The 16427-nt window shown below is 42.1% G+C and overlaps 1 protein-coding gene across 1 annotated transcript in view; it reads left to right on the top strand.

Annotated features, from left to right (window-relative positions):
- The window catches only part of LOC116688976 (eIF-2-alpha kinase activator GCN1), a 42516-nt gene extending 26622 nt beyond the window's left edge, over positions 1 to 15894 (top strand). The window contains exons 40-57 of the mRNA XM_032515221.1: positions 57 to 253; positions 820 to 962; positions 1059 to 1176; positions 1345 to 1560; positions 1682 to 1846; positions 4198 to 4359; positions 4454 to 4546; positions 4641 to 4784; positions 4882 to 5151; positions 5324 to 5437; positions 9506 to 9736; positions 10292 to 10485; positions 11990 to 12104; positions 12416 to 12512; positions 12832 to 12980; positions 13518 to 13628; positions 14969 to 15190; positions 15290 to 15894. Coding sequence (XP_032371112.1) covers positions 57 to 253; positions 820 to 962; positions 1059 to 1176; positions 1345 to 1560; positions 1682 to 1846; positions 4198 to 4359; positions 4454 to 4546; positions 4641 to 4784; positions 4882 to 5151; positions 5324 to 5437; positions 9506 to 9736; positions 10292 to 10485; positions 11990 to 12104; positions 12416 to 12512; positions 12832 to 12980; positions 13518 to 13628; positions 14969 to 15190; positions 15290 to 15415 — 2867 coding nt within the window. The 3' untranslated portion in view covers positions 15416 to 15894. The remainder of the gene's footprint in view (positions 1 to 56; positions 254 to 819; positions 963 to 1058; positions 1177 to 1344; positions 1561 to 1681; positions 1847 to 4197; positions 4360 to 4453; positions 4547 to 4640; positions 4785 to 4881; positions 5152 to 5323; positions 5438 to 9505; positions 9737 to 10291; positions 10486 to 11989; positions 12105 to 12415; positions 12513 to 12831; positions 12981 to 13517; positions 13629 to 14968; positions 15191 to 15289) is intronic.
- Positions 15895 to 16427: the final 533 nt, after the last annotated feature.

Below are 16427 nucleotides of genomic sequence, written 5' to 3'. Positions count from 1 at the left end.
TGCTCCCATCGTTCATCAAATAACTTGCTGAATTATTTGTGTGTGGGTGTCTTCAGGTCTGGCTGAGGTGATGGCTGGACTGGGAGTAGAGAAGCTGGACAAGCTGATGCCAGATGTGGTGCAAACAGCCAGCAAGGTAGACATCGCCTCCCACGTCAGAGACGGCTACATCATGATGTTCATCTACCTGCCTCTCACCTTTGGAGACAAGTTTACTCCCTACGTTGGGCCCATCATCCCCTGCATTCTCAAGGTATTGCTATGACCAGAAATGTTTTTGTGATTTCCATTTTTGCTGTAAATCACATTTCACTCATGTTCATATTCAAAACTGTTTTTGTTTTACATGATTTTAAAATTCCTTCTTCCAGGGAATATTCTCACCATTTACCAGGATTCCCAGAACCTCACGCAGTTTTAAAAACTGAAATGAAATTTTCAAATGATATTCTTTCATATACAAATCTGCATGTCTGATTATGTTGCCTGCATAGTTTAAAATGACCAGTTTGATCCAGTTCATTCTTTTAATCTAAAATGATATATATTTTGCCACACAGTTGAGCTGAAATCTGCCTATTTAAAAAGTTGATCCAGTTATGTCACATCAAACTAAGCTCGGACCAAAGCTAAGACTGTTGTGTAAAGCGTTAATGAGGTTTGGGGAAAGTATCCTGGTTTCAGTACATAGTCTTCAGAACGCACACACACATACAAGCATTTTTCCTGGATGCGGTAAACGGATTTTAGGGAGAAATACCAGAACCTTAATTCAGAGTATTCAACCTTTGATCTAACCCTATTTGTGTTGTCCACCAGGCTCTGGCTGATGAGAATGAATACGTGAGAGACACAGCACTGCGAGCCGGCCAGCGAATCATCAGCATGTATGCTGAGACAGCCATCGCTCTGCTGCTTCCTGAGCTGGAGCAGGGTCTGTTTGATGACCTGTGGAGAATCAGGTTAGACTGAAATACACACGCAATACACATCAGTGATTGTATTAATTTCAGTCTTATATTAACTAGTTGTGCGTCCATCTCGTTGTTGTTTTGCAGGTTCAGCTCTGTGCAGCTGCTTGGAGATCTGTTGTTCCATATCTCTGGAGTGACAGGAAAGATGACCACAGAGACCGCTTGTGAGGATGACAACTTTGGAACAGCTGCATCCAATAAAGTATGAGTATATCTATTTTCTTCAAAACAAAACACATCAAAAATCCTAGGCAGATCTAATGAGTGAAAAGAAGTAAAAGTTGTCATCACAGCAGTGTGGTGTTGGTCCATTTTTGAAAAAAACAGTGATGTGTTAAGAATTGCTGTCCTTTGACTTTTTCTCTCCCAGGCTATTATTGGAGCTCTTGGTGCTGAGCGGCGTAACCGGGTCCTCTCTGGCCTCTATATGGGCCGTTCAGACACTCAGCTGGTGGTCCGACAGGCTTCCCTCCACGTGTGGAAGATCGTGGTCTCCAACACCCCAAGGACTCTTCGAGAGATCCTCCCAACCCTCTTCACTCTCCTGCTGGGCTTCTTGGCGTCCACCTGCCCTGACAAGAGAACGGTATGACTCCTTTTTTATCTTTGTAAACACACTCTGTTTTTATGTTGGCGACTGTTAGTATTGTTTTTTTAAGTACATCCACAGAGCCTTTTACTGACGCTGTGTGTCGGTGTGGTTATAGATCGCTGCTCGGACGCTGGGTGATCTAGTGAGAAAACTGGGAGAGAAGATTCTCCCTGAGATTATTCCCATCCTGGAGGAGGGACTGCGCTCTGACAAGAGTGACGAGAGGCAGGGAGTCTGCATCGGCCTGAGTGAGATCATGAAGTCCACCAGCAAGGATGCGGTGAGTCACACACAGATGTTGTAACACACCACAGACCCCATTAGAATTATTTTATATAGTGGCCGGGTTGACTAAGTGGGTTGAGCAGGCGCACATTACTGAGAGGTGTATGCCTTGACGCAGAGGTCCAGGGTTAGAATCCGACCTGTGACAATTTCCTGCATGTCTTTCTCACCTAGCTGTCCTATCAAATAAAGGCGGAAAAGCCCAAAAAATATTCTTATAATATTTATGTAAATAAAACACCACAGAGCTCCCAGGATTCAAAGCTATAATCACAAAAAAAAGTAATAACGTTTCCTTTTTGGAGGTTTTATAGACTTTTTTTTGCTTTTTTTAAAAAAAAGAACCAGATCAGTTAAAACCAGGTTTTTCACCATGATTTTAGTGTCCCCATCTTTTTCAAAAGTTCTCATTCTATGAAAAGAAATGCAATTGAGTCTCTTGATAAAATAATATCACAGATTCTCTATAACTAAAGACAGGACCCACTGTGCAATTGGTATGAAACTGTACACACTTGCTGTCTCCTAAAGAAGCGTGGCCTCTTTTGAAAGTGTAGTGAGTGTTGTGTAGATGAATGAAAAGTTATGTTTGTATAATTTATTATTTTCTTTTGCCAACACTAGATATTTAAATTGTTTGAAGCCATAATAGGCATTAGGAAAATTAATTTTGTTACGCCGTTCACAAACTTTAGTTGACATTAGCTTATATTTGTTGTCAAATCTTGCAAGAATTTGTTGCTAAAAAGTTAATTTTCTCCTGATGTTTACGTCTCGAAAATGCCAGTTTATGTCAGAATGTTCAGGAGATATGTGGGTTGTGAAAAATGGGCGTGATATTTACTTAAGTGACTATGAGGCTAAATAATTGGTCTGCCACTAGTCACCTAAAGAGGCGTGGCAGTGGACAAACACACAGGTCACAGATACAGGCAATTACTGAGTTGGCGCATCTCGGTTCTAAACCATCTCGGATAATATTCAAATTGCAAATGCAATGTTCAAAACAAACCCTGATATACAGTACTGTGAAAAATGCAAAAAAACTCTGTAAACTAAGAATGCTTTCAAAAATATAAATAATTGTTTATTTTTATCAATTTACAAAATGCAAAGTGAGCAAACAAAAGAAAAATCTAAACCACATCAATATTTGGTGTTACTACCCTTTGCCTTCAAACCAGGACACATTTTTATAGGTACACTTGCAAAAAGTCAGGCAACGTTGAGGATTCTAAACGCAGTGGTCGGCCAAGGAAATTTGCAGCAGATGAAAAACGCATCAAGCTTATTTCCCTTTGAAATCGGAAGATGTCCAGCAGTGACATCAGCTCAGAACTGGCAGAACCCAGTGGGACCCAGGTACACCCATCAACTGTCTGGAGAAGTCTGGCCAGAAGTGGTCTTCTTGGAAGAGTTGCATCCAAAAAGCCATACCTCCGACATGGAAACAAGGCCAAGCGACTCAACTATGCACAAAAACATAAGAAGTTTGTTTGACGAAGAGCTGGAGAGCGGTACAATAATGAGTGAACAGTGAAGCATGGTGGAGGTTCCTTGCAAGTTTGGCGCTGCATTTCTGCAAATGGAGTTGGAGATTTGGTCAGGAGTAATGGTGTCCTCAATGCCGAGAAATACAGGTAGATACTTATCCATCATGCAATACCATCAGGGAGGCGTATGATTGGCCCCAAATTTATTCTGCAGCAGGAAAACAACCCCAAACATACAGCCAAGATCATTAAGAACTATCTTCAGTGTAAAGAAGAACAAGAAGTCCTGGAAGTGATTGCATGACCCCCACAGCGCCCTGATCTCAACATCATCCAGTGGGTTTTGGATTACAGAAACAGAAGGATTTTAGGAAGCCTACACCCACAGAAGATTTGGGGTTAGTTCTCCAAGGTGTTTGGAACAACCTACCAGCCGAGTTACTTAAAAAACTGTGTGCAAGTTTACCTAGAAGAATTGATGCTGTGTTGAAGGCAAAGGCTGGTCACACTAAATATTGATTTGATTTAGATTCCTCTCCTGTTCATTCACTGCATTTTGTTAATTGATCAAAATAAACAATACTAATAAATAAATAACCAAAAAACGCCAACAAGGCTTTCAAAGTGAGGCAAGGTCATCAAAGTGAGGCAAAGTATAACGCTAGCTTGTTGATCTTTCCACATCAAACTTCTAATCAGTCCTGTAGATTTAAAACTGCATTTACAGTCAAAGTATTGAATGTCGAGGCTTAAGTTTGAGTACAGATCTTTTAACTTGTGCGTTATAGGCCAGGATTCTAGGAATTTCAGCAGACATAAAAACATTTTGGTGCTGATGGTGTTTGTTCTGCAGGTGCTGGTCTTCTCTGAGTCGCTGGTCCCCACAGTGAGGAAGGCTCTCTGTGACCCGCTGGAGGAGGTCCGAGAGGCTGCAGCTAAAACCTTTGAGCAACTTCATGCAACCATTGGTCACCAGGCACTGGATGACATCCTGCCCACCCTGCTCAAACAGCTGGTGAGGGAACAAGCTTTTTGTTTCAGACATAATACTGATAGCTTTAAGTTCTCAGTCTGGCTTTTAATACACTGAATGTTTTATTTTCTCTCAGGATGACAAGGAGACAGCTGAGTTTGCGTTGGATGGCCTGAAGCAAGTCATGGCGGTGAAGAGTCGCTCTGTGCTGCCTTACTTGGTTCCAAAGGTAAAGCATCACAGTCAAGGTTTCCTCTTTTTAGGCCTCGTTATTGTTTCCAGCTGTATCTGACTAAAGCGATCGTCTCCTCTGGTCATACCAGCTGACTGCTCCTCCTGTGAACACCCGTGTGCTGGCCTTCCTGTCCGCTGTGGCTGGAGACGCTCTCACTCGCCACCTAGGGGTCATCCTGCCCGCCCTCCTATCATCCCTCAAAGGAAAGCTGGGAACAGAAGATGAAGCCCAGGTAATACCGGCATTCACAAGCTACGATTTCCACCACTGCTGTTGAGTTTGAGCATTTGTTCTTTCCTCATAACCCCTGTGTGTTATCTTTTCTTTAGGAGTTGTGCAGCTGTCAAACAGTGATCCTCTCAGTGGAGGATGAAGTGGGCCAGCGGATCATCATCGATGACCTGCTGGAGGCCACTCGAGGCGCTGACGCCGGCGTCAGGCAGGCTGCAGTCACCATCCTCAATGCCTACTTTGCCCGTACCCGCTTGGACTACAGTGCCCATACTCGCAACCTGCTGTCAGGTCTCATCCGCCTTCTCAATGACTCCAACCCAGAGGTCCTGTCTCAGAGCTGGGACACCATCAACTCCATTACAAAGGTGTGTTGATTATTTGCACATTGTCTTGGCATTGGAGTAAAGACAATTTGCTCCATAGTTCCATAGCCTCTGCACACTATGCTGAAAAGACAACAGTACAGATCAGTATGTTGACTATGTCTTAATCAAAAGGTAAACGTGGCCTGAGTGTTGTTTTGTTTTTCTTGTATAGAAACTGGATGCAAGCAGCCAGCTGGCTATGATTGATGACCTGCATCGTGACATTAGATCAGCAGCTGCAGATGTCAAGGGTCAGCACCTGCCTGGTTTCTGTCTGCCCAAGAAGGTAAGCAGGCTCCTCCTGACACAATAAACATGGAGACCTTGTTAGAGCACGGTGATTTGGTTCTTGTATTTCTAGCTTTCACAGAATCCTGTCATCTTCCTGAGCTCCTGTGTTGTAAAATGACATCTACACTCTACGGAGCTTTAAACTGTTTGATTACTAGAACTAATCCACACTTGCCAGACAGTCAAAACACAAAATGGTTCAAGCCGGGTTAATAATTCACTATCAACCCTCCATGATAAACTATTAATTGTTAGTCCTTTTATAACACAAAGTTGAATATTTGAATCATTGAATCAAAAGGGAGGCACGCTGTTGAGGTACTGGCAAGATGGCGCCTTTGTTTGGCACGGCCGTTGCTGCGTCCCATTTATGTCGTTTTTATTTGTTTGTGTATGTCTCTTTTATAGTCACATTAACCCTGCCTTTAAACCACTGCGTTACTGCTGTTTTAACATACGATCGTGTCACCCTGATGAACATTGGAGTGTATATGGAAGGACTCAGTAACAGCTGGGAGAGTTACAGTCAAACTTTTCCACCCCCGCTGGTGTGTGTACCCAGCCTATTTGATTGCCGATTCTTGCTTCGGGATCGTGGAAATCCAAAGAAGAGACGAAGGAAAAGGGGTTGCAGAGCTGGCGTTCGGGTCGCGATGAGGCTGTCTTCGGCGATGGGGGTGCCCGGGCTTCTCTGCGGGCGGCGGCCGCGGTGGCTGCTGCCGATTTTTCCTCGGGATATAAGTGGCGGGGGCGCTCTGTCGCAGGGTGGCCTTCAGCTCGCTCTGCCCGCTGGACGGGATCCCCTTTGGTCACCGTGGGGAGGCGGTGGACTTGCAGTTGGGAAACTGCAGTTTGTGTCTGACCTGCCTGGTCAGCGATTGGCCCCACGACACCGCTGGAAATCACGTGTCTGCACTAGGTGTTTGCGGCCACTTCAACCTGCTACTAAGGAGACCGGTCTGCCATCAGCGCTCTGTTTAGCGCTGCTAAATGCTCGTTCCATCACAAACAAGGCGCATGCCATCACGATCTTATCTTCACGGAAAAGATGGATTTTATGTTCCTCACAGAAACATGGCAAAAGGATAAGAAGCCGCACATTTAAATGAGCTCTGCCCAGCAGTTGCTCAGTGATTGGGACACCTCGAACGGTTCGCCGAGGTGGAGGCCTTGCTGTTGTGTATCGAGACGTTTTTATGCAGAGGAATCCACGTGAAACATTTTCCTCTTTTGAGTCACAGATGATTAGGTCGGTTCTGTTAATATTTATTGTGTGTTATTTACCGTCCTCCTGCCCTGCAGGTATCTTCCTTACTGATTTTACTGATTGCTAACCTCATAATCAGCTGGAGAAAGTTAATTATTGGAGATTTAATCTTCATATTGATGATATGTCATGTATAGCAGCTACAGACCTCATATCATCACTGACTCTTTTAACTTTACACAATATGTCTCAGGTCCTACTCACTTAAAGGGGCACACCTGGACCTGTTTTCTCATTAGGTCTTGAGATAGTAAATGTGAGTGTGAAGGATGTCCATGTGAGTGACCATAGTTTGTTTTCTTTAACTTAACCTACCACGGGACCCCCGCCCCTGAGATTAAGGCTCAGAGGAGAGTTTTTTAACCAGGATGTTTGCTAGGAAGTTTTCTATCTTGTTTGATCCATGCCAGCTAAGAGGTTGTAGTGATGTAAATGTGTTTGTGGAGTCTTTTAACAGCCAATGTTTAACAATTCTAGATGAAGTGGCTCCTATGAAATCAAACATTGTGTCTGTTAAAAAGCCCTGCCCGTGGATTAATTCATCTATTCAGAACCTTAGAAGTAAACGTCGGAAAATAGAGCGCTTATGGAAAACAACTAAACTCGAAGTCCACAGGCTCTATCTTAGGGAACTAACTGCTTCTCTAAATGAACTCCTGAAGAATGCTAGAACTAACTACTTCTCTCAGCTAATATCATCTAACAAGAAAAACCCCAAATTCTTATTTGATTCTATTAACTCTATTGTTTCTCCATCTGTTTCTCAAATTGCGGTGCTCTCTCTGTTGAATAGTAATGTATTCCTTAACTTCTTTGTTGGAAAAATTAAGGATATCAGAGCTAGCATTTCACCACCCCCTGAGTACAAGGCCTGTACATTGGCTCTTTCCTATCCGTGTTTCTCTTTTAAACTTGTGTCATTATTCGATGTTACCACTCTACTAGATAAGCTGAAGCCCTCTTATGGCCAGAGTGATGTTCTCCCGACTATGCTGTTCAAGCAGGTTTTTGATAGTATTGGCCCCTGTGTTGTAGAAATGATTAATACTTCTCTTTTAACTGGGGTGGTTCCTGACTTTTTCAAACATGCTATTGTCGAACCTGTTCTTAAAAAGCCTAGTTTAGACCCATTGCAACCCTCGAATTATAGACCTATATCTAAACTCCCATTCATGGCAAAGATTCTAGAGAAAGTGGTAGCAGAGCAGCTTACTTCTTTCTTAGAGATAAATGATATTTTTGATAAATATCAATCAGGTTTCCGTAAAAAACATTCTACGGAAACTGCACTGGTGAAAGTTTCAAGCGATATTTTGATGTCTGCTGATTCTGGGAAGCATACAGTGTTAGTTTTGTTGGACCTTACATCTGCCTTTGACACTATTGATCACAATATTATGCTTAATAAACTTCAGGCTCTATTAGGGATATCTGGATCAGCTTTGAAATGGTTTTCATCTTACCTTACTGGTAGAAGTTTTAGTGTCTATATCAATCAGAACATGTCAGATACTGCAGGTTTATCGAGTGGTGTTCCTCAGGGTTCTGTCCTGGGACCAATTCTTTTCCTTCTGTATATATTCCCTCTAGGAAAGATAATAAGCCAGTTTCAGGATGTTTCTTATCACTTGTATGCAGATGACATTCAGTTATACTGTTCCTTTAAGCCTACTGAGTTATTTAAACTGTCATCTTTAATGAATTGTCTGAGTAGGATCAAGCAGTGGCTAAATGACAACTTTTTAATGTTGAACTCAGCCAAGACTGAAACTTTAATCATTGCTCCGGAGCAGAGCATCCCTCAGATTAAGAAACACATTGGTGACTTAGGCTCGTCTGTTCAGCCCAGTCTCAGGAGCTTAGGTGTTGTTTTCGATGCGGCCATGTCTCTGGAGAAACACTCGAAACAACTTATTAAAAACTGTTTCTTTCAATTAAGGAACATTTCAAAGATAAGAGCCTTGGTGTCAAAAGCCGAGTTGGAGATGATTATTCATGCTTTTATCTCGTCTCGCTTAGACTATTGTAACAGTCTTTTTATTTGCCTTAATAAGAAGGATCTTTGTCGTCTCCAGAGCGTCCAAAATTCTGCTGCTAGGCTTTTAACCCACACCGAGTAAGAGGGCACATATTACTCCAGTTTTAGCTTCACTTCATTGGTTACCAGTGATTTTTAGAATGCACTTCAAAATTTTGGTCTTAACTTTTAGAGCCCTACAAGGACAAGCCCCCCCATACATCTCAGACCTGATACAGCTGCGTACATCCTCACGCAGTCTGAGATCAACAGGTCAGAGACTATTAGTTGCCCCCCTTACACATTTTAAAACTAGGGGGGACCGTTCTTTTCAGGTTGTTGCACCGAGGTTGTGGAACGCTTTGCCTCCTTCCATGCGCTGCTTAGATTGTGTGGAAAATTTTAAAACTCAGTTGAAAACTCTGCTTTTTAAAGAGGCTTTTAACTAGATTGTAGGGTGGTTAGGCTGGTCTTATGTGTACGTGTTATTCTTTTGTTTTTGTTTTTTGTAATGCACTGTATGTATGAGAGTTGTTAATGCTTCCTTTTGTTGTGAAGCACTTTGTGATCTTTATCTGAGAAAAGTGCTATACAAATAAATTTTACTTACTTACTTACTTACATACGTCAGTTTTTTGACCGAGTGAGAGCTCACTTTCACACTGCTCTCTTGGATAAAATCCAGGAAGGAAAAAAAACGATAGTAAGTAATAATAAAAAAAAAAATTGTCTGTTGTAGCCCTATTCATCATTCCATGTTATTTTCTCTGTTTCCACAGGGTGTGACCTGTATTCTGCCTGTCCTGAGAGAAGGTGTCCTCACTGGAAGCCCAGAGCAGAAAGAAGAGGCAGCCAAGGCATTAGGAGGGGTCATTAAACTGACCTCCCCTGAGGCACTGCGGCCCTCTGTCATCAACATCACTGGACCGCTCATTCGTATCTTGGGAGACCGCTTTGCCTGGACCGTGAAGTCTGCTCTGCTGGAGACTCTCACCCTGTTGTTGGCAAAGGTCTGTACCTGCATCTCCCCATTGGACTTAAATGGCCAAAACCTCATCTTTTCTTCATACAGATGATCAAATTATCAATCAAGAGGCTAATGCCCAGTTTATAGTTCTGTGTTGACTCTACGCCATAGGTAAATACGTAGGTACACACACTCCCCAGAAATATTAAAGTAATTATACGTCGTGGCGACACATTACTCACCAACTGTGATTGGTGTGTTGGGCCCTGGCTTAGTAGCGTCGCATTTCCCCCTTTCTCTTCCTCCATAAATAACATGAAATCAATTAACTTTGCTTGCTACAGCTTCCCACCATGGTCATAAAGCACAGATGAGGCAATTAGTTTTTTCCTACTAGGTCTCTAGAGTCGGTACTCGCTCCGGAGCTAATCGCCGGCACACTCTCTCACGCGTACACACATACCGGCTCTGCTATTCTCTTAAAGAGATATGCAAGATTGACACACCAGCGCCCAACTATAAAACCTTGCAACGGCCTAGGCCACTTATACAGCTTACCTGAAAATGTTTTGCGCTAACCTCGGGATTCCTCCTCCAGGTGGGCATTGCCCTGAAGCCCTTCCTGCCCCAGCTGCAGACCACCTTCCTGAAGGCCCTGCAGGACTCGAGCCGTGGGGTGAGGCTGAAGGCTGCTGAGGCTCTGGGCCAACTGGTTTCCATCCACACTAAGGTGGACCCCCTCTTCACCGAGCAGCTCTCTGCCATCCGCAACGCTGAGGACTCAGGAGTCAGGTGAGCACTCTTTAAGCAGACTAACATTGAAATCTTTACATAGAGGATTGCACAGCTACAGCTTTTGTCAAACTATTTTTGGAAACAGAATAATTCAGCTATTAATATCACGGACCCCTAGATAAACAACACGTTGAATTACATTTAATCATGTTTTGAATTTGCGTTTGGGATGATTGTTGTTTAAGTCCCAAGATAAATCTAAGGGGGTCACAAGATGAAAGGAGTAAGAAATAAAAAATGTATTTCCGTGATAAAAACAGTTTCATTTTTTGGATCTCTGTTTTGTTGATACTTGTCTTCCATCTGCAATTCCTTCAAATAAAGCGATTTTCCAAGGACAACACGGCACACAGCTAGACCCATAAAATCCGACGCTGGTCACCACCAGTCTGTCAGTCATGTACAATGGCAGTGTTGTCCTGTGGTGGGATACTGCTATTTTTTTTAAATATAACCTCAAGAAAGCAAAGACTAGGAAAACCGCAGAGCCAGACCCTGAGCTACCAACCAACGGAGAACAAGGAATTCAACCCAGTAACCCAGTATTCAAGTCAGTAAGCTTGCGAGTTAACTTGGCTGGTAGCCAATGAGAATTGAGTGATTCACACACGTAGCAATCGGTAAGCAGGGTACGCGGTTGCTTACGGGCTGGACTAATCAGTGGCCCGCATCACTGGAAGACATTGACAGCCGGGGCCCACTACCACATTTTCATTACTTGAGACAATCCCAGCAGTCACACGTGCAGCCACTGACCAAGCGGGAGTGAGAACGGGTCAAATTAACTTCCTTGTTTCTGATATGAAGACGAGACGTGCGTGACTCGAACATCTCACACGTACCAACAAAACGTACAACAAAAGACCCTGCAAAACATGTCAGACCATCCTGCCAACATGGACACATTTAAACATCAATGTACGCTGTAACGTTTTTTTCACTAAAAAGTTGCTGAAACTTGCTGCTGTTTCAGGCCTGTCGGCTCGCTGCAGCTGGCGGGCTGCTGCTCCGTTCCCCCGGTGACTGCCGCACACACCCACACATAAAGACACATAATCACACACGATGGAATTCAGGAAAAACTGCAGATGGGATGTACAAGATGACCTAAATTGAGGACAGCTACATTATGTAGGTGCAATGATAAGGGCTCCCCAACTACAGCAATGTACACGAGTAGGCTACCATGAATAGGACAGGGTAGGATCATAGAGACACAGCAATTCCTGTTTTTCACCTTTTTATTAGGGGTTTACAGTTATTTAAAAATAGTGTCACCATTACATAGTTTGTCCACCAGAGAGCGCTGACTGGTTCATTTTTCAACTGAATTGTCCCACTACAAATATTTATTTCTGTTTTTTGCCTATGTTAAAAAAAAAAACAGGTTCAGCAAAATTGACTTAAGAGGGTTCAGTGGTATGGTTCATGTTGATTTTAGATGTTATTTTGTAAAAATTTGTTCACATGCTTGTGTTGTGCTCGTTTACCCCTCTCACAGGGAGACTATGCTCCAAGCCTTGAGGTTTGTCATCCAGGGGGCCGGGTCAAAAGTGGACCCAACCATCCGCAAGAACATCACCACCACGTTACTAGGCATGCTGGGACATGATGAGGTATGACAGAAGGTGCAGATACATTAGAGCAGCAGGTAGAGTTGCCACAGATTTCAAATCTGGGGCAACACATTTTTTTCTAAATGGCTCGTAATAGCTGCTAAATACATTAAGTAAGTACCAATCAAATAAAGTATGAACACTTGGAAAGGATTTCACAGACAGTTGTTCTGTGGTGTAGTTTCCTCTGTGATCACAGTAGAAAAACGGAAGTCAGGCAGAGAGGATGTGGTTTTCTAAAAAGGTTTAAAGTGTCTGTCAGTTCGAGAATAAATAACGCTTAACCTGTGTTTGCGTGCGTGTGTGCGCAGGATGCAACCCGTATGGCGTCCGCCGGCTGTGTTGGTGAGCTGTGTGCCTTCTTGTCAGAGGAGGAGCTAAAGAGCGTGTTACTTCAGCACATCTTGGGTTGGTATTTATATGCAAAGTTGTCGCCACATCACATCTCACACTATTTCATTGTGCTCCTAACTGCTGTTTATTACAACATTTGTCTTGGTGTACAGACCAAAATAATAATAGTGTGTGTTTTTAATTAGTTAAAGCACAGTGTTTTTCATGTCCTTTTTATAAATATGTTTATAGTCACACTTCTCATGATGTGTTTGTGTGTGTTTCAGTTACATTTTTTCACAAAGGTCTGACTTTGCCTGCGTTCTTATGCTGCTCCCCGTGCTTCGGCAGATCAGTGAGAGCATTAACTAATAGATGTTTTTCCCCCTCTCAGCGGATGTGTCTGGTGTTGACTGGATGGTGCGTCATGGCCGTAGCTTGGCCATGGCCATAGCTGTTAAGTCTGCTCCTGAGAAGCTGTGTGGGAAGGAATACTGTGATACTGTGACAGAGACCATTTTGACCAACGCCACTGCTGACAGGGTGAGAAGAAAGTTTGTGGGACACTCTGTTCTTTGACAACATATTTCTCACGTGTCTCAGGAACTGCTAAACATGGCTGCAATGAATATTCTCTGCATGTCACCTTTAAAGGAGTGGTTTGATATTTTGGGACTTTTGGGTTTTCTTTATAACTAGTAACTGACCATAAGGACAACTAACTAACCAAGTAGATGTAACTAGAGCTCTAGATGCTTATTACCTTTAAACAGAGCCAGTCTTTATGCAAAGCTAACTGTCCCCTGGCTGTATCTTTGTATTTACCATACTGACATTCTGAAAACAAGTTCTGCATATTGTAGACTACACTGTCCTATGTAAGATTCAACAGATATTTCAAAAATGAAAGTTATCAGTAATTCCCCCACTTTTTGATGATGAATGAAAATAATAAATTAGTATATTCTACAGTCCTGTGTCTTCTCATGGTCTCTTACATTGTATGTCCTGTTATTGCTGCTATTTCTTTTGCCTTCATGTGTGTCAATACATCTTTAAATGCTTCTGTTTTTCTGCCAGATTCCCATTGCCACCAGTGGGATCAGAGCGTTGGGATACCTGATGAGGCATCACCTTAGAACAGAGGGAGGTGGAAGTGTTTCCCAGCGCATCATAACACAGTTTGTCAAGGTAAAGCAGGAACTGTTTTATTAAACTGTTAATAACAGGCTATTAACTTCCCTTTTCTGTATTAAGTAAGTAAGGAAGTGAGTGCCAATAAGTTACTTAATTGTTCTTCACTGTATGCTCTGGCTTTGTGCAAATTATTATATAGTGTGATTAGATTAGGCTCACAAAATATCACTATTAAAATGTGGAGTAATCACAGATTGCTATCTAGCTTTTGTTTGATATCTAGTGTTGGCTAATGAATGCCTTTTTATTGACTTTCCTCTTAGTAAAGTAGTTTGAGTGAACTTAAGCTGGGCTTTAACTGGGAAGGGGAGCAAGGATGAAGTGAAGCCAGCATTATGCCAGCTTCTTTTTTTTTCTCAACTTTTGTTGCGGTCGTTTAGTTTTATTTCCAGTTTATCAATATCCAACGCTGTCCAAACCTCTCCATATTCCAAACGCCAAGTTCACTGGGTACCCAGGAAGCCAAGTGTGAAGTAGATCAGATGAACGGTTCTCAAGATATTTGAAAAACATTGGACACACACACACAAACACACATACACAGAGGGTCCTCGATTTATAGTTAGATAATGGGTCAAGTGACTGTGTAATATAAAAGCTGTTGCTAGTAGAGACAAATCTACAGGAAAAAAAAATGGAAGAAACCTCAGGAAGAGCAGCAGAGGAGGGATCACACTCCCAGAAAAAGAGTGGATAGGAAGACTTGAATTTGTAGGGTTGGCAGAAACAACACTCCAAATGAATGCCTATGTTGCTCCACGCCTGCTGGATGTGTAAATAAACCACTGTTGGCTAACACGTTCACCACAAACACTTGTCAGTATAGGTTGATGACATAACAATGTTGTGTGTAAACAAAAAATCAAATAATGCCGCTTTTAAAAATGATATGTTTTTATTTAGGCCTAATGGTATTAATCAGCATTTTTTACTTGTATTTCTAGTTCTTAGTCTATTCCCAGGGTAGCATATTAGTAGTATGAAGTATGTTTAGGTCATAGGCTGAAAAGTCCCAGCCTGAGGAGTATAGAATACATTCATTGATGGTTGTTCAACTCCAGCTGCCAAAACCATTTACATTCCGTTCAGGCCCAGCTGAATCCATTTTTTTAATTTTTTTTTTTTAAACACTTTTTTTTATTTTTTTATTATTATTTTAAAAAGCCTTCAGTTATATTATTAAACCCCATAATGAAAGCTGATAACAGACTGGTAAATAAAGACATAACACAGTGTGTTTAGGGAGCTCGATACTGTGATGAGTACCTGCTTCAATACTGGGTAGTAGATGGATGTTTTGTGTTGAGACGTCTGTTGTCTGTGTGACCACGCAGTGTCTTCAGAATCAGTCCAGTGACATCAGACTGGTGTCAGAGCGGGTGCTGTGGTGGGTGTTCAAAGAACCGGCAACACCCTCCTTGGAGGCCAATCTCATCAAGCCCCTACTGAAGAGTCTACTGGACAACACCAAGGACAAGAACACCAGCGTGAGAGCTCAGAGCGAACACACCATCATCAACCTGCTACGACTCCGACAGGGAGAGGAAACCATGCAGGTCAGCCTAGAGAGACTCTACTATTATATGAATATGTATAGAAATTATATCACAAGACTGCTTTTCTAATTGTTACTTTTTGCTCTTTCTACAATTCAGAGTATTACTGTCATTCTGGACTCTGCGAGTAACGACCTGCTGTCAGAGTGTCACCGTCGGTCCTTGAAAAAAATTGCCTGCCTGCCAGACTCCAATGAAGAGATAGATGACACCATCCTAACGTGATAGAGTAGGACTGAGATATGACATGATCCCCACTGTACAACCCTAGACACACTCACCACACATGCCCATGTTGCCTTTCATGGACCAAGACTGAGATGGGTAGTGTTTTCCCACCTATTCTTCAAGATTCTTTTTTTTCTTCTCTTTTCTCATTGTTTTAGCATCCTTTAAGCCCAATTTATAACTTTTTTTTTTTAATTTTATCTCACAATGTGCAGGTTATTTTCCTGTACTAAGCTACATTAAGAAGACACGATGCCAATTTTGTTTTGATGTTTCAATGTTTTGCTACTTATTTTACCAAAATGATTTCAAGCATTTAAGATGCTACTGTAGTGCAACACCCCTGTCTTTAACTTTTATTTGGACTTTGTGTGTGAGAGTTGTTTGGGGGGAAAGCAACCTCTTATAAGAAAACATTCTTATGTCAGTGAAACGGTTGTAAAAAGGCAAAGCAAAATAAAAAGATCTTGATTTCATAATGTAGTGTGTGAACTATTGGTAAACCGTTTTCTTCAGGGTGGGTCAGGTCACAACCTTTTATTACACCTTACAGTAACTCCACATGTCTCTGTGTACTACTACCTAATGACATTAGAGATTATTTAAATTGTCAGTACATGTGAGGATTATTTGCAGACAAACCACCTGTATAGAGCAGGATTGTTAGGAATTGAAACCCTCGAGTTATCTTGTTTAGGGGTCTAAAACCACCATCATACTAAAAGTGGCCCAGATGACATCTAAAGCAAAATGTTTCAAATGTGTTTAATGTTGCTCAAACATTTTAATCATTCGCTATGTGGTAGCATCAATTAACGTAAATAGAGGGACTGGTACATCCTAGATGCACATCCAGTGGTTGTCGGTGTGTATATTGTATGAATGATGTTGTGTAGAGGGTAAGGGTTATTTTTAAAGAAATGTAAATTATTCTGCCATTTCTTAAACATTCCATGTAGATGTAGTCAACATGACGGTACGAGTCTATTGCCCTTCTAGTAGCATGAGT

The sequence above is a fragment of the Etheostoma spectabile genome, chromosome 5, assembly GCF_008692095.1.
Source record: "Etheostoma spectabile isolate EspeVRDwgs_2016 chromosome 5, UIUC_Espe_1.0, whole genome shotgun sequence".
In the NCBI taxonomy this organism is placed as follows: Eukaryota; Metazoa; Chordata; class Actinopteri; order Perciformes; family Percidae; genus Etheostoma; species Etheostoma spectabile.
Note: the sequence above shows the minus strand (reverse complement) of the source record. Positions and strands in the feature narration are given on the sequence as shown.